Source organism: Schistocerca americana, chromosome 3, assembly GCF_021461395.2.
Source record: "Schistocerca americana isolate TAMUIC-IGC-003095 chromosome 3, iqSchAmer2.1, whole genome shotgun sequence".
Taxonomy (NCBI): Eukaryota; Metazoa; Arthropoda; class Insecta; order Orthoptera; family Acrididae; genus Schistocerca; species Schistocerca americana.
The window spans coordinates 726,260,861-726,284,960 of NC_060121.1; the positions used below are offsets into that span (position 1 = coordinate 726,260,861).

The 24,100-nt window shown below is 38.7% G+C and overlaps 1 protein-coding gene across 1 annotated transcript in view; it reads right to left on the reverse strand.

Annotated features, from left to right (window-relative positions):
* Window positions 1–24,100, reverse strand: part of LOC124607123 (THO complex subunit 1) — a 92,451-nt gene that overhangs the window by 28,057 nt on the left and 40,294 nt on the right. Inside the window, exon 9 of the mRNA XM_047139329.1 lies at window positions 8,192–8,430. Within this exon, the coding sequence (XP_046995285.1) occupies window positions 8,192–8,430 (239 nt within the window). The remainder of the gene's footprint in view (window positions 1–8,191; window positions 8,431–24,100) is intronic.

A 24,100-nucleotide genomic window follows, 5' to 3' on the forward strand; every position in this document is an offset into this window, starting at 1 on the left:
CTGTGACTCTAAGTAGCATTTTATGCCTTACTGATGCCAAAGAAGATTCCTATACAACAATGTTCACACAGAAAAGCTTGCTGGATAGCCACCTCTACCAGGGTCAGGTTGCCGGCAGTGGATCAACATCTGAATCCACACTGAGTGTGGCTAAGTAGCTGTCAGGTCTCTAATATTCAGACCAGATGACATCTGACCATTCCTTCCAAAGTCTTTCCTAGAAGCCCATTAAGGCAACACTCCAGTAACTCATGGAACATGTTTGGACCTTTCCTAGTTTGCAGAGATAGCGATTAAAATTAGCTCCCTCCAAAAGTTGGGAAATTGTCCTGTCTGCCATAATGAATTAAAACAGTTCAAGCAAACTTCCTTTGATGCTATCTGCAAGTTTTGCAGTGTGCTGTATCGGACTTGGTCATGACAGGGCGCAATATTACAAGCCCCAGACAGTGCCAAATCCAGCGCTCCCACAGGAAGGAAAGTTAGTTGGAGGACTGAGAAATGTTGGCCCTGAAGTCCAACACACCCCTCTCTATGGGGGCATAAAAGAAGTGGACACTACATCATGATTGGCAGTGGAAGGAGTCACTGCAAAATGTTCTGCATTGTCTGGGCATGTCTGCGGGTGCTGGTTGGAGATACCCCTATTAGATAGCTAACCCAAAGCCTAGATCCCTGTTTTCCAGTGATACACAGCTTTCTACCACAGTGCTGCACAGTGACCATTGAAACATGCACAGAGCTTACGATTACAGAGGACTGGTGGCACTCACTGGCCCCACCTTAGAAAACTGAGTTCGCAAAGCTTGTACCCAATAAATGAATGCTGAGCTCCCTTATGTGCTTGCCTTTAGAAAGGCCTGAAGGGCATCCATAAAACTATGAATGCAATGAGCATCCCCCCCCCCCCACGCCCCCTCCTACCTCATTTGGTTAGAAAATACATCTACTACCATAACTAACCATGTCTACCATTGTTTTTGCCCTACAATTTTTTTCCGTTCTATCTGCCACTGAGATACAATGTAATTGAAAGAAATAGATTATAATCAGTAATAACATCAGTTTTTGTCTGCCACATTCCACATGGCACTCCGTCACCCCCTGGGCCACAGGCTGACCCGCTGTTTCCTTGGGCACTGCAAAGGCCACTGTGGTGCAATCTCTGTTGTTGTCTCCCAGTTCCCTGGTTGCAAGGAACAGCTTCCCTGTTCTGAGAGAGCATCATTGCTGCCATTAAGGAGTGCAGTCACATGACAGCCCACATCACCACGGTTCTACTTCATTTGCTGTCAAATCATGGCCCACTGCCGCACTTCCACTCTGGTGTCGTTGTTATGATATCTACGTATGTGCTGTCGGCTGTTTGTTTGCCATAACTGTCATTGCTATGTTGCTCCTCAATCTTTCATTGCAGCCTTCGTACAGCATTGGACAGGCATTGATCCATAAGATGAGGCACTACCCAAGCCTTTCTTGAAATTGTGTCAGCAATAATATCTAGGATCTTTCATGCTGTCTCACAATGCAGTATCTCCTTGACATCGAGTTGTGACAGTTCGCTTTCTTTGTTTCTTCGTCTGTTGTCCTTGGTGTCGATGTACTGGCTGAAAAAAATATGGGGTGGAAGTGCAATACTGTCTACTGTAAATGATGTAGCCAACAGGTGCACATTTGCATTTCACAGTTGTTTACTTTCACTTTTCACAACCCCCTAAACACACATTATATATGGCCAGTGCACTACTGTTTGACTTTTGATAAGCCTCATTAATAGTTTTCAGGTGAACATCCACATACTGCTACATAGTTTACTGTTGAATATCTATGAGCAGTAAAAACATCATCATCATTTAAGACTGATTATGCCTTTCAGTGTTCAGTCTGGAGCATAGTCCCCCTTATAAAATTCCTCCATGATCCCCTATTCAGTGCCCATATTGGTGCCTCTTCTGATGTTAAGCCTATTACTTCAAAATCATTCTTAACCGAATTCAGGTACCTTCTCCTTGGTCTGCCCCGACTCCTCCTACCCTCTACTGCTGAACCCATGAGTCTCTTGGGTAACCTTGCTTCTCCCATGCATGTAACATGACCCCACCATCTAAGCCTGTTCGTCCTGACTGCTACATCTATACAGTTCATTCCCAGTTTTTCTTTGATTTCCTCATTGTGGACACCCTCCTGCCATTGTTCCCATCTACTAGTACCTGCAATCATCCTAGCTACTTTCATATCCGTAACCTCAACCTTATTGATAAGGTAACCTGAATCCACCCAGCTTTCGCTCCCATACAACAAAGTTGGTCGAAAGATTGAACGGTGCACAGATAACTTAGTCTTGGTACTGACTTCCTTCTTGCAGAAGAGAGTAGATCGTAGCTGAGCACTCACTGCATTAGCTTTACTACACCTCACTTCCAGTTCTTTCACTATGTCGCCATCCTGTGAGAATATGCATCCTAAGTACTTGAAACCGTCCACCTGTTCTAACTTTGTTCCTCCTATTTGGCACTCAATCCGTTTATATCTCTTTCCCATTGACATTACTTTCGTTTTGGAGATGCTAATCTTCATACCATAGTCCTTACATTTCTGATCTAGCTCTGAAATATTACTTTGCAAACTTTCAATCGAATCTGCCATCACAACTAAGTCATCTGCATATGCAAGACTGCTTATTTTGTGTTCACATATCTTAATCTCACCCAGCCAGTTTATTGTTTTCAACATAAGATCCATAAATAATATGAACAACAGGTTGCAGCCTTGTCTCACCCCTGAAACTACTCCGAACCATGAACTCAAATACCGTCAACTCTAACTGCTGCCTGTCTATCCATGCAAAGACCTTTAATTGCTTGCAAAAGTTTGCCTCCTATTCCATAATCTTGTAGAACAGACAATAACTTCCTCCTAGGAACCCGGTCATATGCCTTTTCTAGATCTATAAAGCATAGATACAATTCCCTGTTCCACTCATAACACTTCTCCATTATTTGCCGTAAGCTAAAGATCTGGTCCTGACAACCTCTAAGAGGCCTAAACCCACACTCATTTTCATCCAATTGGTCCTCAACTAATACTCGCACTTTCCTTTCAACAATACCTGAGGAGATTTTACCCACAAAGCTGATTAAAGAGATACCTCTGTAGTTATTACAATCTTTTCTGTTTCCATGTTTAAAGATTGGTGTGATTACTGCTTTTGTCCAGTCTGATGGAACCTGTCCCAACTCCCAGGCCATTTCAATTATCCTGTGTAGCCATTTAAGACCTGACATTCCACTGTATTTGATAAGTTCCGACTTAATTTCATCCACCCCAGCTGCTTTATTGCACTGCAATCTATTGACCATTTTCTCCACTTCCTCAAATGTGATCCTATTTCCATCATCATTCCTGTCCCATTGTCCATCGAAATCTGAAACATTACTGATTGTATTTTCACCTACATTGAGCAACTCTTCAAAATATTCCCTCCATCTGCCCAAGGAATCCACAGGATTCACCAGCAGTTTTCCCGACCTGTCCAAAATACTTGTCATTTCCTTCTTACCTCCCTTTCGAAGACTGCTAATTACACTCCAGAATGGTTTTCCAGCAACTTTACCCAAAGTCTCCAACCTGTTTCCAAAGTCTTCCCAAGTAAAAACATAATCACATAATTCACAGTTCTTTCGGAATAATCAGGTACGTATGGAACAGACATTGTCATTGTTTTAACACATGGCCTAATTGTGTTACACTTAGTTCACAGTTACATTGATGCATTGATGTTGTTCTAATCACCACAGGTTTCTCGTCTGAAACTCGGCAGTGAACTGACTGTCTCATGACCAAAAATCGGGCCCTTATATATCCTCACAATAATAGCCACTGAAAATACACATTGTTCGAAGTTTAAGTTACAGAAATTACAATTAAAACTTGACTCATTAAATTAACTGAATATGTAATTGGTTCTTTTTAACAGTTTCTTCTACCAGAAGGGTTAAGCCGAATTATTTGTTTAAATGATGATATTAACATATATAATTACGTAAACAAAACTTTTGACAAATCTGATAATTACTTTGGAATTAATTATGGGCTGACTTTGCTAACATGTTTTCGAATAGAGACAAATAAATCTGTTAAGAATACTATTAGTTGTTTCTCCAAATGTTTATGATTAGTACAGAATTTATATTTTTTTATATGTCAACAATAGAATTTAAGTTATAAAAGAATTACTGATTTCACCCTATAACAAAAGATACGAACTAGGAATAGTTGAAATAACTTAGAAAATCAATTACATACATAAAACTAAGCACAGAATCAGATCTGGTGTCATATTCTTTAAAACTGAGGGCCGAACTTTCTCTTTCATGAAAATGCAGATTACTACTCACATATGTTAATGGCAATTAATTTAAAAGTGAGAAAATAAATTTTAAGGAAGCAGATGGGAAAACGAGAGGGGAAGTAAAAATTATCCCAGCTTGCTTCGTCACAGAGTCTTTTGGGCTGCCCATCAGTATCAGCAATATCAGCATTCAGCAGACATCCCCAGATACTGTGTTCTGGCATTATGCCTTCTTCACAATAGGCACATTTGGAGGTTTGTCTTCACCCATGTCGATACCAGTAGTTGGCATATGGCCTATCCCTGTCAAAAAGTGTCAGTTTCCTTGAGGGAATCAAAAGTCTCATTCCCAGTCACTGTTTTATGCCTGGGAGAAACCTATTGGTGTGTCTCACTGTTTGGGTGTCACCCCATTGTTTCTGCCATAACAGGAGGATCTGATTGTGAATTTGCTGCTTGCTTGTGGTCTGGATTCCTATTAAATTCTGCACTTCATGACATTCTGTTTTCTCCAATACACCATCACTTTCTTGCATTTGGAGACTGAGTGGGCACACCCCTAGTATTACCTGCAATGCCTCTACTGACGATGGTGATGATGATGATGATGATGATGATCTTTGGTTTGTGGGACACTCAACAGCACAGTCATCAGCGCCCGTACACATTTCCAATCTGTACACAGTCCAATCTAGCCATTTTCAAGAATGATGATGGAATGATGAGGACAACACAAACACCCAGTCCCCGAGCAGAGAAAATCCCCAACCCGGCCAGGAATCGAACCCAGGACCCGGACGTAGCAATGCTAGTCACTAGACCAAGAGCTGCGGACATGCCTCTACCGACGCAATACCGAAAGTTCCCATCAATTGAAGAACTATCCATGTTGCACCATGTTAAATATCTGTGCTAGTGTTCTGAGCAGAAGTCTGTGTGCTCAAGCACTTCTTATTGTTTGCAATGGTAGTTTACAATCGTACCTGACAAGACTAATAATTTTGTTCATCATGTTCCACACCCTCCTGATAATTTCTTCAAAATATGCACTATAATTTTGTCATTTGTCCAGAAAGAACCCTCGGTATCTGGTGGTGGATCTTCTGCTTATTTTCATAGTTGGGTCCCTTAAAAGGTCTCCTTTTAATAACATGCATGTGGTCTTTTCAGATGCAATAAACAATTTAACTCCATGGCACTACTGATGTAATTCTTGAAAGACCATGTTACATCTGTCTTCCAGATTACTTCTGGAGCACCCCTTCACAAAGATAATCATGTTGTCAACATACACCGATATTCCTAAAACCCCTTCCTTGTGCTGCAGCTTCCCTAATAGTGGGCATAGTATCAGAGCCTAGAATATTACACTTATGAATCCATGTGGGCAGCTTTACAAATTGTTTTTGTAAGGCTCTCTCCTGGGTACGCCAGGGTTGCTTCTCTGTTTAGCCAACAGTTCTTAAAATAATTGTATAATGCTCTTGGCAGTCCAAGTCCCTCAGGCAGTCAAAAAGTTGTGACCAGCAATCAAATGTCACAGAAATGCCTACCACTGTGGCTACAACGTATTTATGCTGATTAGTTTTTGCAAGTCTTATCACCTCTTCTGTTGACTTCCACTTCTGAATCCATATTGTTGGGAGTTCATTTCATAAAGAAGTCTTCTCTCCTGTAGACTTACTTCATATCAGCTTATCTAGTACATTCCATAAGGTGCATACTGGTCTACAAGTTTTCTGAGCTAGTGATACTTGTATATGATATTTTTCAAGACAATGAAATTATGTTCTTCCACATATCTAGTATTTTTTCTGCAATAAATATGCATTATAGAGTTGTGCATATGAAGGGCATGCAGAGCTTCAGCAGAGATGCTGTCAGGACTAGGTGATCTGGTCCTTTCCAGTTTCAGGACTTTTTTCCTTACCTCCCCTTCTGAAGATGGGAAAATGAGCCAGTCTCCATCGTATACTTCTCTATTTTTGTTCTGTTGCTCTCTGCCTTGACAAAATTTGTTGTTTGTCATGTCATCTAGAAAGAGTGTGTCCATCATTAACTGTGAGGTTAGCTGCCTGTTTTCTATCTTGCTGCCATTTGCTTGTTTTTCAGATGATAAATTTGTTGAAGAGTTATCTTTTGACAAATGATTTTATACTTAGTTAGAGATGAGAGGTAATGATGCCACTGGTAAAGAAATAACTTAAGTATCTTGAAACTCTGTGACTGGGAGACTTGCGCCCACTATCCTGTCTTTTTTGGGCAGTGCTCTTACCAACTGAGCTACCTGGCACAACTCATGACCTAATCTAACAGCTTTCATTCTGCCTCTACTCTCTAATACTTTCCAGACTTCACAGAACTTCTCTTACATAACTTGCTGGATTAGCATTCCTAGAAGAAAAGATATTGTGAAGAAATGGCCTAGGCTTAGCCTCAGATTTGTTTCCAGAATGAATTTTTCACTTTGTAGCAAAGGATATTCAAGTTCTGGTCAGACACTGGGTTTTAATCTGTCAGGAAATTTAAAAACTGTGTGCACTACACTGCTGAGTGAAAGATTCAGTCTGGAACATATGTATCAATGCTATTCTAAAACAAAGCTTCAAAACTGCATAATACAAGTTAGCCGAGACTCAGTGATGTTAAATGAGCACAAATCAAAAACAAACAGTGTTCCTAATACTTTTCAACAGCAAAGTGATTGTCACTCATTGCAAATTTTTACATTTGGATAAATCATTAACTGAATTTACTATTCAGGAGCCCTACAAATGCTGTGTGAAGGTGAGAAACTGCATGGAGATGACCCAAACTCTTAAGAGTACCCCAATGATATACAAGGAGAGAAATTTAAATTTTGGTCCTCATTTTCCTTTGCTTTAATAATTATTTCAACAAGCTGCAAACTGACAGCATAAATCTTTTCAATTTATCAGTACTTCTAATAGCAGTGCTAAAATCAGACTATGGCACCTCTTCTTAACACAAGGAGGTAATGGAAACTATAGAGAATGGTGCACAGGAAATATATATTTCTCACAAAGCAAAACAAGTTACAGTTCATTGAAGGAGACAAGCAAAAATATCAAAGTTCCTTGAACAGGAATTACAATATCAGGGATGTCAATAGCAGTGAAACACACTAAGCGCCTATCTTAAGAGCAGTTACAAATCACTTTGGATGAAATTAGTACCACAATGAACACTAGCTATGCATGACACATTTCATATTCCATGACAGGCTAAAACTTGATACGGTGTGTAAGATGTGACTCAAAGCAACTCATGGAGAATCAAAAACCACACATTTGCACATACACTGAGAAAAGCTGCAAGAGCGCAACAATAAATATCATTACAATAAACAAAATATTGGTTCATTACAATGTGCTAAGAGACCAAAAGCTAGAGTTTGCAATAGATTACAAAAGCATTTCACAAAAATACAAAATTTAGAAATGTACTGCATCATCCATATAGATCTGACCTCGTGCCTTCTGATTTTGGCTCACTCTAAAGGTGCACACTCAGATACAACAGAGAAGTGGAAAACTTAGTTCCTGTGTTTTCTAAAGCCTTTATCTCTGAAGGAATGAACTGAACAATAATACTGCTGTACTTTAAACTTTTTGAAGAAATGGTCATTTATTGACTCAAAACAGGTTTCACTCATGAGCTGCATTGTTCCCCCACACTATTTCATTTGCAGAATACACATCAATATAATATCATCACCGTCATCATCATCATCATCAGCAGCAGCAGCAGCAGCAGCAGCAACAACAACAACAACAACAGCCATTTGGCATCTAATGCTGAATAAACACCAGTACTTACTTGCCCATAAAAAATTTATTGTGATTAGTTGCATCACGGAGTGTATCACCAAGTTTCTTCTTTACCCTTTTCTTCGGTGTAGGCTGCTTCTTCCTATCAGCTGACACTACTGCAGGGCCAGTAGCTATTGTTAACCCATCTGAACCAGTAGTACTTCCACCTGCTTCATCAGATGCTGCTGAGGGTTTCTGGAAAGAAGGGCAGCCCTCATTCTTCCACGAATTCCAGTGCTCCTCCCTCTGCAAAAAATGCATTTACCATCTCAAGCACAAGAAGTAGATGCATAGGCTGATACAAAATGCATTCTATGTACTGAAATAAACCAGAATAAAAGCCAAAATATTTTTATTTGAACATGTGTGGATTTCAAATATCTTTTTGCTTGTTTTAATCTAGAATTGTAAATCTCTTTACCTATTGAAAATAGTTGTTCCTTCTTCAAAACAAACAACTTTATTCCTGAATTTTGTTATGTATAATCACATCCTGGATATACTTACAGAACTTACTGCAAAACTATGTAGTTTTTTTCTCAAACCAGTGATTCTCTTATGTGTAGGAATACTATCTTTCACAATGTGAGTGGGTTTAACTAGAAGAGCAATTTCAGGATTTCTTTTCAAATGTTTTATGCAAAGTCTATCTTCTCTTTCCTAGTATTGTACCATGTCAAACGGTTCACTCAATTATTTAATGGTTTCATAGTTCTGTTTTTCACACTTTGTAGTTGGTTGCCTTTCCTGCTGCTATGATTTCAATACACCTAATGCAGAAAAGTCATACACATTATCTGTCTGTGAACTATATAAACTTTGTACTGTATGTTGCCGTATCTCAACTGTTTGTGTATTGTGTTTTATGCATGGTGACTGGGGAACAGTCCAGCATTTGCCCTGTGGTGTTGTCGCCCATAGAACAAGGTGCCAAGGCAAGGTTGGTACCTCACGACAGAACCACAAGTAAACATAGTCACTGCCAGAGGTAATGATGGATAAGAGACCATGGCAAAGACATGCCCACAGGAGTTCCCATACGCCACTGCATCAGCTCACTTGCTCACATCTGAGCACAGTGCCATTCAGCCCAATCAGCAATCACTGCTGAAGATGACAGCATCGTCTCTCTACAGAGCCAGCAGTACAGCAAATGTATTAGACAGAACTCTACATAAAAGTTTATAGTCAATTTATTTTGTGAGAAGAGACTAGTATCTTGTTCTGTATCAAGCAATACATTAATGTTCACTGACAATACAAATGCTTATGACATTCCTGTGGTCATGGATAGTTACAAAGTTAAGTATTTCATTTAGGTCAAGTTGTAACAAAGTGATCTGAGGTTTTATATGCTGTAGTACCATCTCGGCCCTTGCCATGATTAAAGCTATGAACCTACCACTGTACCGTCGAGTGTTATTTCATCTGGTACAACATGCCTAAACAAGTGTGGGAAACTGTCTCAAAAATTCATTTGGGCTAGCCAGTGTACCAGACCAATGGTAGTTAACCTGGTGTGTGGAATCAAGCCACATCTGCCTCACATTCCTTTCTAATAAGGTAGCACACTGCACATTAAGTTCTCAATATATGTTGTTGTCGTTGTGGTCTTCAGTCCTGAGACTGGTTTGATGCAGCTCTCCATGCTACTCTATCATGTGCAAGCTTCTTCATCTCCCAGTACCTACTGCAACCTACATCCTTCTGAATCTGCTTAGTGTATTCATCTCTTGGTCTCCCTCTACGATTTTTACCCTCCACGCTGTCCTCCAATGCTAAATTTGTGATCCCTTGATGCCTCAAAACATGTCCTACCAACCGATCCCTTCTTCTAGTCAAGTTGTGCCACAAACTTCTCTTCTCCCCAATCCTATTCAGTACCTCCTCATTAGTTACGTGATCTACCCACCTTATCTTCAGCATTCTTCTGTAGCACCACATTTCGAAAGCTTCTATTCTCTTCTTGTCCAAACTAGTTATCGTCCATGTTTCACTTCCATACATGGCTACACTCCATACAAATACTTTCAGAAACGACTTCCTGACACTTAAATCTATACTCAATGTTAACAAAGTTCTCTTCTTCAGAAACGATTTCCTTGCCATTGCCAGTCTACATTTTATATCCTCTCTACTTCGACCATCATCAGTTATTTTACTCCCTAAATAGCAAAACTCCTTTACTACTTTAAGTGTCTCATTTCCTAATCTAATTCCCTCAGCATCACCCGATTAAATTTGACTACATTCCATTATCCTTGTTTTGCTTTTGTTGATGTTCATCTTATATCCTCCTTTCAAGACACTGTCCATTCCGTTCAACTGCTCTTCCAAGTCCTTTGCTGTCTCTGATAGAATTACAATGTCATCGGCAAACCTCAAAGTTTTTATTTCTTCTCCATGAATTTTAATACCTACTCCGAATTTTTCTTTTGTTTCCTTTACTGCTTGCTCAATATACAGATTGAATAACATCGGGGAGAGGCTACAACCCTTCTCACTCCTTTCCCAATCACTGCTTCCCTTTCATGTCCCTCGAGTCTTATAACTGCCATCTGGTTTCTGTACAAATTGTAAATAGCCTTCCGCTCCCTGTATTTTACCCCTGCCACCTTCAGAATTTGAAAGAGAGTATTCCAGTTATCATTGTCAAAAGCTTTCTCTACAAATGCTAGAAACGTAGGTTTGCCTTTTCTTAATCTTTCTTCTAAGATAAGTCGTAAGGTTAGTATTGCCTCACATGTTCAAACATTTCTACGGAATCCAAACTGATCTTCCCCGAGGTCCGCTTCTACCAGTTTTTCCATTCGTCTGTAAAGAATTTGCGTTAGTATTTTGCAACTGTGACTTATTAAACTGATAGTTCGGTAATTTTCACATCTGTCAACACCTGCTTTCTTTGGGATTGGAATTATTATATTCTTCTTGAAGTCTGAGGGTATTTCGCCTGTCTCATACATCTTGCTCACCAGATGTTAGAGTTTTGTCATGACTGGCTCTCCCAAGGCCATCAGTAGTTCTAATGGAATGTTGTCTACTCCCGGGGCCTTGTTTCGACTCAGGTCTTTCAGTGCTCTGTCAAACTCTTCAAGCAGTATCTTATCTCCCATTTTGTCTTCATCTACATCCTCTTCCATTTCCATAATATTGTCCTCAAGTACATCGCCCTTGTATAAACCCTCTATATACTCCTTCCACCTTTCTGCCTTCCCTTCTTTGCTTAGAACTGGGTTGCCATCTGAGCTCTTGATATTCATACAAGTGGTTCTCTTCTCTCCAAAGGTCTCTTTAATTTTCCTGTAGGCAGTATCTATCTTACCCCTTGTGAGACAGGCCTCTACATCCTTACATCTGTCCTCTAGCCATCCCTGCTTAGCCATTTTGCACTTCCTGTCGATCTCATTTTTGAGACGTTTGTATTCCTTTTTGCCTGCTTCATTTACTGCATTTTTATATTTTCTCCTTTCATCACTTAAATTCAATATTTCTTCTGTTACCCAAGGATTTCTATTAGCCCTCGTCTTTTTACCTACTTGATCGTCTGCTGCCTTCACTACTTCATCCCTCAGAGCTACCCATTCTTCTTCTACTGTATTTCTTTCCCCCATTCCTGTCAATTGTTCCCTTATGCTCTCCCTGAAACTCTCTACAACTTCTGGTTCTTTCAGTTTATCCAGGTCCCATCTCCTTAAATTCTCACCTTTTTGGAGTTTCTTCAGTTTCAATCTGCAGTTCATAACCAATAGATTGTGGTCAGAATCCACATCTGCCCCTGGAAATGTCTTACAATTTAAAACCTGGTTCCTAAAATTCTGCCTTACCATTATATAATCTGGTATACAACCTTCTTTTATGATTCTTGAACCAAGTGTTAGCTATGATTAAGTTATGCTCTGTGCAAAATTCTACAAGGTGGCTTCCTCTTTCATTTCTTCCCCCCAATCCATATTCACCTACTATGTTTCCTTCTCTCCCTTTTCCTACTGACGAATTCCAATCACCCATGACTATTAAATTTTCGTCTCCCTTCACTACCTGAATAATTTCTTTTATCTCGTCATACATTTCATCAATTTCTTTATCATCTGCAGAGCTAGTTGGCATATAAACTTGTACTACTGTAGTAGGCATGGGCTTTGTGTCTATCTTGGCCACAATAATGCGTTCACTATGCTGTTTGTAGTAGCTAACCTGCACTCCTATTTTTTTATTCATTATTAAACCTACTCCTGCATTACCCCTATTTGATTTTGTATTTATAACCCTGTAATCACCTGACCAAAAGTCTTGTTCCTCCTGCCACCGAACTTCACTAATTCCCACTATATCTAACTTTAACCTATCCATTTCCCTTTTTAGATTTTCTAATCTACCTGCCCGATTAAGGGATCTGACATTCCATGCTCCGATCCGTAGAACGCCAATATATATAATCTACTATCTACAACATCACATGTAAATGATCTGTGGCAAGAAAATTTCAATAGTTCAGTAGATTCTTAGCTAAAATAATTAGAATTCTAGAGAATAAGAAGTATAAAAAAGGCCAGTATGTGGTAACTTTCATCCTAAAATTAAGGTGGTTCAACTTTTAATCAGTAATTACCTGATTGACACAATCAGCAACTCCCACAAAATACAGGGATCTTGATTCAACTTCCAGTCCAGTACATCATTAACCTGTCACAAATATTCTATCCATCAAGTACACATCCAAATTTTATGAACTTTCATTTAGCTATTCTTATAATCACCATGCCTGTATATGTCAGAACTAATATATGTCTGCTTGTGTCTGTGTATGTGCGGATGGATATGTGTGTGTATGCGAGTGTATACCTGTCCTTTTTTCCCCCTAAGGTAAGTCTTTCCGCTCCCGGGATTGGAATGACTCCTTACCCTCTCCCTTAAAGCCCACATCCTTTCGTCTTTCCCTCTCCTTCCCTCTTTCCTGATGAAGCAACCGTTGGTTGCGAAAGCTTGAATGTTGTGTGTATGTTTGTGTTTGTTTGTGTCTCTATCAACCTGCCAGCGCTTTCGTTTGGTAAGCAAGATTCTGTAACTTACCAAATGAAAGCGTTGGTACGTTGATAGAAACAATAACAAACACAAACACACACACAAATTTCAAGCTTTCGCAACCCACGGTTGCTTCACCAGGAAAGAGGGAAGGAGAGGGAAAGATGAAAGGATGTGGGTTTTAAGGGAGAGGGTAAGGAGTCATTCCAATCCTGGGAGCGGAAAGACCTTGTTGGGGGGGAAAAATTGACTATATATATATTTATGAGGAGGTCATAATAGATGAAGCACAAAGGTACCATTCTTGCATTTGCCTCAAATGTTTCATGGAAACCATGAAAAACTGACATCCACCAGGGCAGTCAAATGAAAATGAGACAGATGGAAAAAAGAAAGTAAACTGTTTACTATTTCAAACGTCATAATTGTTAATACATTTATCCCACTGTGAAACAAACAGTCAGCGCCTTCACAGAGAAATGTTTGCAGTCACCTACAGAACTATGGTTGCACTAGGCATGCATCTCTTTGTCCAAAGGAAATCAATGGCCACAAGTGTCTTTCTTCAGAGCTCCAAAAATATGGAAATAGCATGGGGAGAGATCAGGATTTTGGTGGATGCTTGAGTAGAAAAGTGGGCCATATTTGTTTTGCCATTTATGAGTTAGGCATTGCTTTTTATAGCCAAGATAGAAAAGCATCAGAGAAAAGCCAGACCATGTCCTGTATTGTGTCTTTCCATGCCAGCTGTTCGATGATTTTGTACTCCTACAAAAGGAGACCTCATTATTCATTAATGTAACAGACTAAGTCCATCGATGTTGAACATAGTGACATGTAATTTGAAGTTTCATACTGAAGTAATTCTGGAAATGATAAAAGAAAAGAAAATCATAACAATATGTTACATATACTTGTATACTCCAGTTTTTTTAAGTTAATTTTGTGTAGTGAGATACGAGATTAATTCACTATTAGCAAGATTCTCTACATATTACTTAATACTGAAATAACAACGTTAAAGGATACAATCCACAGTCACATTGAAATATGTGAAATTGGGTTTATCCAGTGTTAATGAGACACTAGAAATACAGGGGTTGGACAAAAATATGAAAACATCCCGAGAAACACATGCTTGAACATAAATGCAGTTGCTACCCAAGCCTGCAGGTTGTGTTGTTATATTCGACCATGAATGAAACCTGTGCAATGTCCTCAATACATTACAAGTGTCAGTTGTGGCCAAGACAATCTTCTGTGACATTGTGAATGAATTCTGTCAGAGTTAAGCAAATTTGAATGTGGGCAAATTGTTGATGCTTGTATAGCAGGTGGTACTATAACCAAGGGAGTCAAAGTGTCTGGTGTTTCAAGAGGCACCATACCGAAGATTTATATCACATACAGGGAAAGTGGAAAAACATCATCCACAAAGTCACAACACAGACGAAATAGTGTGCTGAGCAATCACAACAGACAGTCATTGAAGAGGATTGTAATGAAAAATAAGAGAGGACGACAGCCGCAAAAGTCACTGCAGAACTGAATGTTACATTTGCATACCCTCTCAGCACCAAAACAACATGAAGGGAGCCTCACAATCTGCGAACTGCAGGATAAGCTGGAATTCCAACACCACTAATCAGTGATGCAAATGTTCGTAACAAGAAAACGTGGTGCTGAAGCCATTAAACGTGGACTACAAAAGTTTTTTGATTGGATGTGCCTTGCTGCACAATGCCCATGCTTGTGTTCCAGTAGCGAAACATGGCTGGGGTTCGGTGAAGATTTTGGCAGCTATGTCCTGGTACTCTATGGCATTACAGCCAAGGATAGTACAAATATTTTGGCTGGTCAAGTCCATCCCATGGTATGCTTTTCCCCCAGCAGTGATGCTGTGTTCCAAGATGACATGGCCCATGTTCACATAGCTTTCACCATCCAGCATTGGTTTTGTGAACACAACCATGAATTGTCTCATTTCCCCTGGCCACCACAGTCAGCAGATCACAATATTATTGAACCTTTGTGGTTTATTTTGGAGGGACGGGTGCATGATCACTATTCACCTCTATCATCATTACCTGAATTAGCCACTATTTTTCACAAAGAAAGATCCCTTTGAAAACCATACGGAATCGTATTTAACCATTCCAAGGCAACTGGAATCTGTTTTGAATGCCAATCATTTTCCTACATCATATGGCTTGGTAATTTGTTGGTGTTTCTATATTTTTGCCCTCCCCCTGTAGTAGATGAGTTTTGTTACATGGGCAGCAAAATAACTATGATGGCCAAAGTAGAGAGGATATAAAATACAGATTTGGAACTGCAACAACAGTATTTATGAAAAAGTCACATACAGGTGTGCAGCCTATAATGAATCTGTATCATAAGTACCTCTATTCACTAGTAGTTGATGAGATTTCCAATTCCATTCATTCTTCAAATATGTTTTTTCAAAAACTACAAATCTGATGTTCAAAAATGGAGCTTTTGGGATCAGTATATTGTTTGGGAACTTTCAGTTGAAATTTCATTCTTTTCAATATTTTCTGTCATATTTTTGAAATCCATTTTCATCTTTGACTTCTAAGAATGTCAACTATCCTAAAAATGCCAGTTGTTTCTTTCATCAGTAACTGGCAGATATTTCAGCATTTTGCATTATTTAGTTGCAAAAATTAGATTCCAAATTTATGTTCAAAAATATATAATGATTCTATTACTGTAAATTTTGTTTATGTCCTGAATATTGTTTTCTTTGTGAATGTTAACTCAGGCTTGCAGTTAAAAATATATCGCCGGTGCTCAGCACCGATGAGTTGTCCTATCTTTGTTTGCTTTTCATATAACATACTCTTTTATCAGTATTCAAGTATGATAAGTTGGTCTTGGACTTGCTTTCATGTAAGATGAAGTGGAGTTTCATTTGTTGAATTGGTCACTGTGAACATCATGCATAACATGAATGCCATTTTTTTTTTTATATATAATTCTAAAACTATGAAAAGCAATGAAATCTCATTACTGAAATCAGTGTCTATTTAAAAGTAACTCTCTTTAGCCAGTTTCCAAAAATTTAAAACAATAAGTTGTGGCACAGATTCTTTGAAAAATTAAGATGAATATTAAAATGATTTTTTGTTACAGTAACAACCAATACTTAAGATGAAAACCATTCCTTACGATGAAATTCTACAATGTTGCTTCCTATCACATACAGTTGTACATTTACCTGTCATATAGCTGTGACAATTAAATGTGGAAGCTTTGATTACATCATTGAAATATTTTCTTGTCGACTGGACTGTGGGGATGGGACTGTTGGAACCCTTATATGGAACTTAAGTGTGGATGATAAACAGTTCAGACAAGAATAGATGCTTTTGAAATGTATGTTACAGACAAATGCTGAACATTAGACAGATAGATTGAAAGCTAATGAGAAGGTACTGAATCAAACAGGGAAGAAAAGAAGTTCATGGCACAACTTAACTAAAGGAGAAGATTGGTTGGTAGGACATACCCTGCAACATCAAGGAATCATCAGTTTGGCAATGGAGGGAAATGAGGGGGTTGAAAACTGTAAAGGAAGACTAATATTCAAATACAGTAAGGAAGTTCAAATGGATGTAGATTTCAGCGGTTATGCAGAAATGAAGAGGTGTGCACAGGACAGGTTAACACAGAGAGCTACATCAATCCAGTCTTTGGGCTGACGACCATGGCAACCAAAATGCCAATAATAAGTAAATCGCATCTAGTTTCCTTAGAAATGTCACAGAAACTCGTGCTTTCTTGAATAACTATGATATTTTCATTATAAATCCACATAATACTTGTATAGGAATAATAATACTGTTACATTTCTTTTTTCCTTTTGCTAGAGGCAAGTGATATAATAATCTACAGCTACATCTATATCTACATCTACATACATACTCCACAAGCCACTGCACAATGCGTGGTGGAGGGTATCCTATACCACAACTAGTCATTTCCTTTCTGTTTCATTCGCAGGTAGAGTGAGGGAAAAACAACTATCTGTATGCCTATATATGAGACCTAATTTCTCGTATCTTATCTTCATGGTCCCTATGCGAAATGTATATTGGCAGCAGTAGGATCATTCTGAAGTCAGCTTCAAATGCCAGTTCTCCAAACTTTCTCAGTAGTGTTCTTCACAATTAATGTCTTCTTCCCTCCAAGGATTTCCAAGTGAGCTTCCAAAGCATATCCATAACACTTGCATGCTGATCGAACCTGCCAGTAACAAATCTAGCAGCTCACTTCTGAATTTCTTCGAATTGCTGAATTGCTTTCAATCTTACCTGGTGTGGATCCCAAACACTCGAGCACTACTTAGGAATAGGTTGTAATAGTGTCTTATAAGCAATCTCCTTTCCAGATGAACTGCACTTTTCTAAAATTCTCCCAATAAACCAAAGTCAACCATTTGCCTCCCTAACACAATTCTCACATGCTCGTTCCATTTCAGATCACTTCAGAATATTTAAACGTGACTGTGTCAAGCAGGACACTACTAATGCTGTATCCATACATTAAGGGTTTGTTTTTCCTACTCATCCACAGTAACTTACATTTTTCTACATTAAGAGCCAGCTGCCATTCATCTCACCAACTAAAAATTTTGTCTACGTCACCTTGTATCGGCCTACAGTCACTTATCTTCAACACCTTCCTGTACACCACAGCACCATCAGTGAACAACTGCAGACTGCTGCCTACCCTGTCTGCCAGATCATTTATGTATATAGAAAATAGCAACAGTCCTATCACACTTCCCTGGGGCACTTCTGATGTTACCCCTGTCTCCGTTGAACACTTGCCATCGAGGACAACATACTGGGTTCCATTACTTATGTAGTCAGAGAGCTAGTCAATATCCAGCAGCCTACTCCATATGCACGTATCTTCGTTAATAGTCAACAGTGGAGTACCATGGCAAATGGTTTTCAGAAATCTAGAAATATGGAATCTGCTGTTGCCCTTCATGCTTGGTTCACAGTATATCATGTGAGAAAAGAGCAAGCTGGGTTTTACACGAGTTATGCTTTCTAAAGCCATGCTGATTTTCAAACTCGGAATATGCTCTAGAATTCTGCAGCAAACCAATGTTATGTATATCTTTTACCCTTCTTATACACAAGAGTCACTTGTGCTATTTTCCAGTCACTTGGCGTTTTGCGTTGGACAACAGATTTGCGATAAATGCGGCCAAAGTAAGCTTGAACAAACTGTCAGAGGCAGAAAACGTAAAAGAAACCCATTTAAGCCCAGCAACTACAGGGCAGACTTTAGATTTACAATTACCTGTAGTTCACTGCTATTAAAACACAGTTGATCTACAAACTTTCTTACTTGAAGAAAGAATGGACCATATAGGTGAGCTGTGGGAACTGAAGAACTTACAACTTAAAACTACATCTAACAATATTATCTCCACTGAACTGTGTAGTACTGTGCCTTGTTATCCAATAACACAGTGCTTTCAACATTGCCTGTCTCCAGTTGCCAACCAAAGCTTTTAGCACAGTGTTTCAGTATTACAATTATATAAAAGTGATGAGGGAAATGTCTCAATTCTTAAAGGTAGTGCACCTGATTTTTCTTGCAACCTTTTTTTATTCAACCTTGCCCCACCGGGATGATTCACAACACTGTATGAGTTCGTTCACCACTCAACTGACACGTGGCATTCTCAATTTGTCAACAGAATATGGCCAACTGCATAATGGTATCACCAATATAATGTCAATGCCCCTGAGGAATTTTATTTTGTGTTCAGATGTCAGGTGCTTAAGTGCAACTCTTGTGCATACTCTGAAAAAATTGAGCTTCTGGCTGACAATTTGTCAACTGTGTTGGATGTCTACTAGAAGAATGTATTCAATTCAATGGCATGTCAGCCACTTTCATTCAGTTTTGACATAAACAGTCATCATGCAACACAGCACAGTGAGTCAGATTTCACTCAATAGTCTACATCATCTTCCGGTTACTCTCTCACTCACGATTTTCACTCCTTCCATGTCATACTATACACAAATGGGTACTGCCAGACTCTGCTACAGATTGAAAAAGAAACTTTTCATAGAATATGCTTTGCAATTGATGGCACAATGTGTAAAAACTTTTCTCTCTCTTGTGAGTTTGTCCTAAATAACTACATTCACAGTATTGAGAGAGTACCAGATGAAAACTACTAATTCTTTCTAATTTCTTCTGCATATATGTTCCAGTGTTGACATCCGTTAACACTGTCAGAACTTAGTTTCTGGGCATGGATTGTACAATAACACTATATTCCATCATTGCTTCCTAAGCAGTGATTAACTGTAAAATGTGCTGCAGTTATTGTCACTTACAATGTCTGCAACTTTTTTATGCATAACTTACAATAAGTAATGGAAGAAATTTGTGATACTATATGAGAAGCATTGGCACATTATGACTGTCGTGTAAAAACATCATGTCAGGCTTGTAAGTAACAGTTTGGAGATTCTGGGAATACTGTGTATTAAAATATTGTCTAATAGAATGTGAAGAAGTTGAATGAGACTATTAGTGTAATGTTAGAAGTAGCACATGCAGAAGCAAACACACATGTGCCAAATGATGCAAGAACTGTTTTCGGAGAATTAAAACTCTTAATAAAAAGCCATATGGAATTTTCAAATGGAAAATTACGAGGGTAAGTTTAGCCTTCTAATTATAAAGGTTTTTTTTCCTTTGTGCACAATGGCACCTTGCTTCACATAGTATGACACCTGTGTCCTAATTATATCTATTAAGTGTAAATGACACATCAGACGGATCACCATTAACTGTGCCACATGCTCTCCACTCAGTGAAACAACAAGGGAAGGTTTGGAATTTAAATGATGATGATGGTGCAAAGTCTGGTGATAACTAACTTTATGCCACTTCATCTCTTTCCCTTCCAGTCAATTACTGGTAGTTAAAATTTTGCCACAATATCACATTCTAGCAAGAAGTATACATACTGTTCCATCTCCTTCCCATTTCATAATCAACTATTAAACAACACAAAAAGCTAACTCCAAGGTAAGATCTACAAGTAGCATATTTATCTGCTGATGTCACATTTCGTAACACCCTATCACAACAAATCAAACTAAAAGATGCATCTTGGAGAGATTTTTAATGCAGAGTATCTACATCTACATACATACTCCGCAACTCACCCTATGGTGTATGGCGGAGGGTACATGTACCTCTACTAGACATCTCCTTTCCTATTCCAATCACAAATGGAGCAAGGGAAAAACGACTGCTATATGCCTCTGTATGAGCTCTAATTTCTCTATCCCGTCTTCACATTTCTTCCATGAAATGTATGTTGACAGCAGTTGAATTGTTCTGCAACCAACTACAAATGCCTCTTCTTTAAATTTTCTCAATAGTGCTTCACGAATAGAATATTGTCTATGCTACTGGAATTCCCATTTGCATTGCTTCTCAGTGCCAGGGATGCCTTTTTAAATGTTCTTCATATGGCAGTCTGTGCAACGGGCAAACAATGGTATATCTATGCGATCCTCTTACAGGAATGATTTTGTAAATGTGAAATTTGAAACATCAGCTATCGTTTTGCTGTTTTCTATTGCCACACCAGACTGGATGATGAGCGACTGGACAGAAGCCTTCGACCCACTTATTGATTTTACAAAAGACCAGAATTTTCTTGGGTAGTTGGCAAGGTCCTTCAGTAAGGCAGTATGGTGGAACTTGTTGCATACTTCACACATTGTCCTTTTAACAGTCACACAAATTTCTACTATCTTTTGCCCATCAACCTTTTCATATTCTTTTTTAATATGAGAGCACAAAAATCTCTGGTTTCTCAGCATTTGCCAAATTTTGCTGTTAAACCACGATGGTTCTTTTCCGGCCTTAATTCACATACTCGACATATACTTTCTAGAGCACAAATTATAATCAGTTTAAACTTTGCCCATAATTCCTTTGAAGTGCATCATACTAAATGACATTTTTCACTGTCTAAGTAGGATGCTAACAATGCTACACTGCATACTTACTGTTTTTTGAGTTTTCAGTTCTAAACTTGAGATATTTAATGTTTTGTGTGTTCAATCCACAGTGTTTATGAGTTTGCAAGACAAAACAGTGATGTTTCCATGACATCACAGGTTTTGTATTGTGACTGCCTGATGGAAGCAGGCTGAACAGTCACCATGTTGATTTAAGTGTTCATGAAACTTGCATTCCGTATTTGTTGGTTTGCTTATTTATACTTGTGTATTAAGAAAAGATATAGTTTAAGCGATAAACTGCAACAAAGCATACAGAGATATCTAGAGACAGGGATGGATTCAATGTCGGAGTTTCAGCCGCTCTGTTCATGCCCTTTTGATGTATGCAGTGGAACTTGAATATTGTCGGGAAGTTGGTAGGACACCCATAGGCCCTGCTAGCCTAGTCTTCAGAAGGCCCATACAAGCTGCACTCAGCAGAAATCAAGCCCCCACGCCTCTACTGCATAGAGGTAATTGGCATTTCAAGCTGCAATCTTAAGATCAGCTACTACCCATTCAAAAAAAACATCAATCAATATAAACATTCCCAAAAACACTCATTTCCAACATTCCTGTGTGAAATGTTTGAAATGTGCCATGACAATTTAAATCCTGTACTATATTACTGATAAATACATGTTAATATCTGTTTTGGGGCAGCTCTGCCTCAAATCCCTGAACAGTGACCTGCACCTGATTATAGTCATAATTACGAGGGGCGTTCAGAAAGTAAGCTCCGATCGGTCGCGAAATGGAAACGACTATGAAAATCCGATAAAGCTTTGCACAGATGTGTTGGGTAGTGTCTCTAGTATAACCCCAGTTAGCATCACGTCGCTCTTCTCATTTCTGAGCTCGCAGTGAGTGCGTGAAGATGTCTAGAAAATAGTGTCTGCCGCCAAGTACGAGGGCCTGGTGAGAAATTTCGCCTGAAGCTATGCAGCTAACATTACATAACTGTCGTGCTGTTTCGTCTTCACGACAATTCTCAGCCGCATTCTGCAGGGGAAATGAAGATGCTCCTGCATCGTTTTCAAATGGAAATGTTAGATTACCCACAATACAGTCAGCAATTGTCTCCCCCTGAGTTTCATCTCTGGTCACATGAACCGCTGTCTTTGAAGACAACATTTTGACACAGACAACGAGGTGTAGGCCAGCGTGGAGAATTGGCGGAAAGCACTGGCGGCTGCCTTCTATGATGAGGCTATTGAAAAGTTGGTACAACGCTATGACGAAAGTCTAAGTCAGAACGGCGACTACGTAGAGAAGTAGCTGAAAGGTGTAGCTAATTGTTACAAGTAAAACATTTCTGATGTTCACTGTGGTTTCAATTTGGCAATCAATCGGAGCTTACTTTCTGAACAGGCCTCGTACATCTACTACACCAGCCCATTCTCTGATTAATTTGTTTGTTCCCTGTCTCTCCTACCAATTCCCAACATGCGATGCTCCAGTGTTCACTGAATAACTATCAATTTCTGAATTGTTTACTCAATAAAGGTCCATGTCTCACTGCCATAAGTCTAAAGCGGCAGCACACAAAAATTGCAAACTTTCCTTTTTGGACATATTGCAAGCTTGATTTTCTTCTGTTTGCTTACTTTCCTGTCCATCCAGCTTTTGTCTTCAGCTACCCTAGTTTCCTTATGCAGTGCAATATTTTGTGTATCTGATTTGCTCGTATATATATGGACATAGTTGTAGTCTTTCTAAGAACAGGATATAGAAATGTTTATCTTCTGCAATTGATTATCATATTTCATCATACTCAGACAACATACAGTAACACTGATCTTTTAGTTTTATTTACAGTTCCATTGTAGCAAATTATTCAGTTGTACAAAGTAAAGTTATATATACACACAACTGTATGTGATACCATTAAATTTTGTGATTGTATTTAAATTATTAACTTATACACAGCAACATAACTATTTGCTACATTGGAACTGTAAATAAAATTAAAAGATAAAGGTTACTGTATTTTATATTTTATCTGAGTATGACTCCCTCTCCCTCTCTCTCTCCCTCTCCCTCTCCCTCTCCCTCTCTCTCTCTCTCTCTCTCTCTCTCTCTCTCTCTCTCACCACGCATGGGGGTGCGCGCGCGCTCACACACACACACACACACACACACACACATTGCTGAAAATTTAGTCAGAACATATTTAAACACATAATAACGAAACACCAAGTGAAGCAAAAAAAAAATTGTTGTTAGAATGTTATAACAGAATAATGTGCACAAAAATGGTGGCAAGAAGGAGAGTTTATTAAATAACTGGACCCTTCATCTAGAAAAAAAGAGTAAACACGCAGAAGAAACAGAATTACCCAAAAACTTACAGAAGTTACCCAATAATCTATGTCACAGGATAAATAATGGGACAGGATGAGAGGGAATCCAACAACTGAACCCTGCTAACAGACAACATTAGAAAATCTGATAAGGCAGTTTCAATCTGAGGATATAGAAAGAGGAGCCCAATATAGTTTAAATGATCAAAGTGGTCAGTTTTAGATAATGGAAATAATAAGCAAAAAAATGGAGTTGGCGAAGAAGGAAATAACTGAAGAAGAACAAAAACAAAGAACGGAAAATGCAGAAGAAAGGGAAAAATAAAAAAACTCCATTATAATACATAATTGTCCAATTCCATTTCTTTTGCTAGATGATGAAATCTAATGTTTAAGATAATTTTTTGGTTACATTTATTATACTGCTGCCACCTGAAACAAGGGACTTTTATTTTTACCTTATTTAGCCTGAAATTTTTAAAATTTTTCTTTTCTTAATAAAAACAA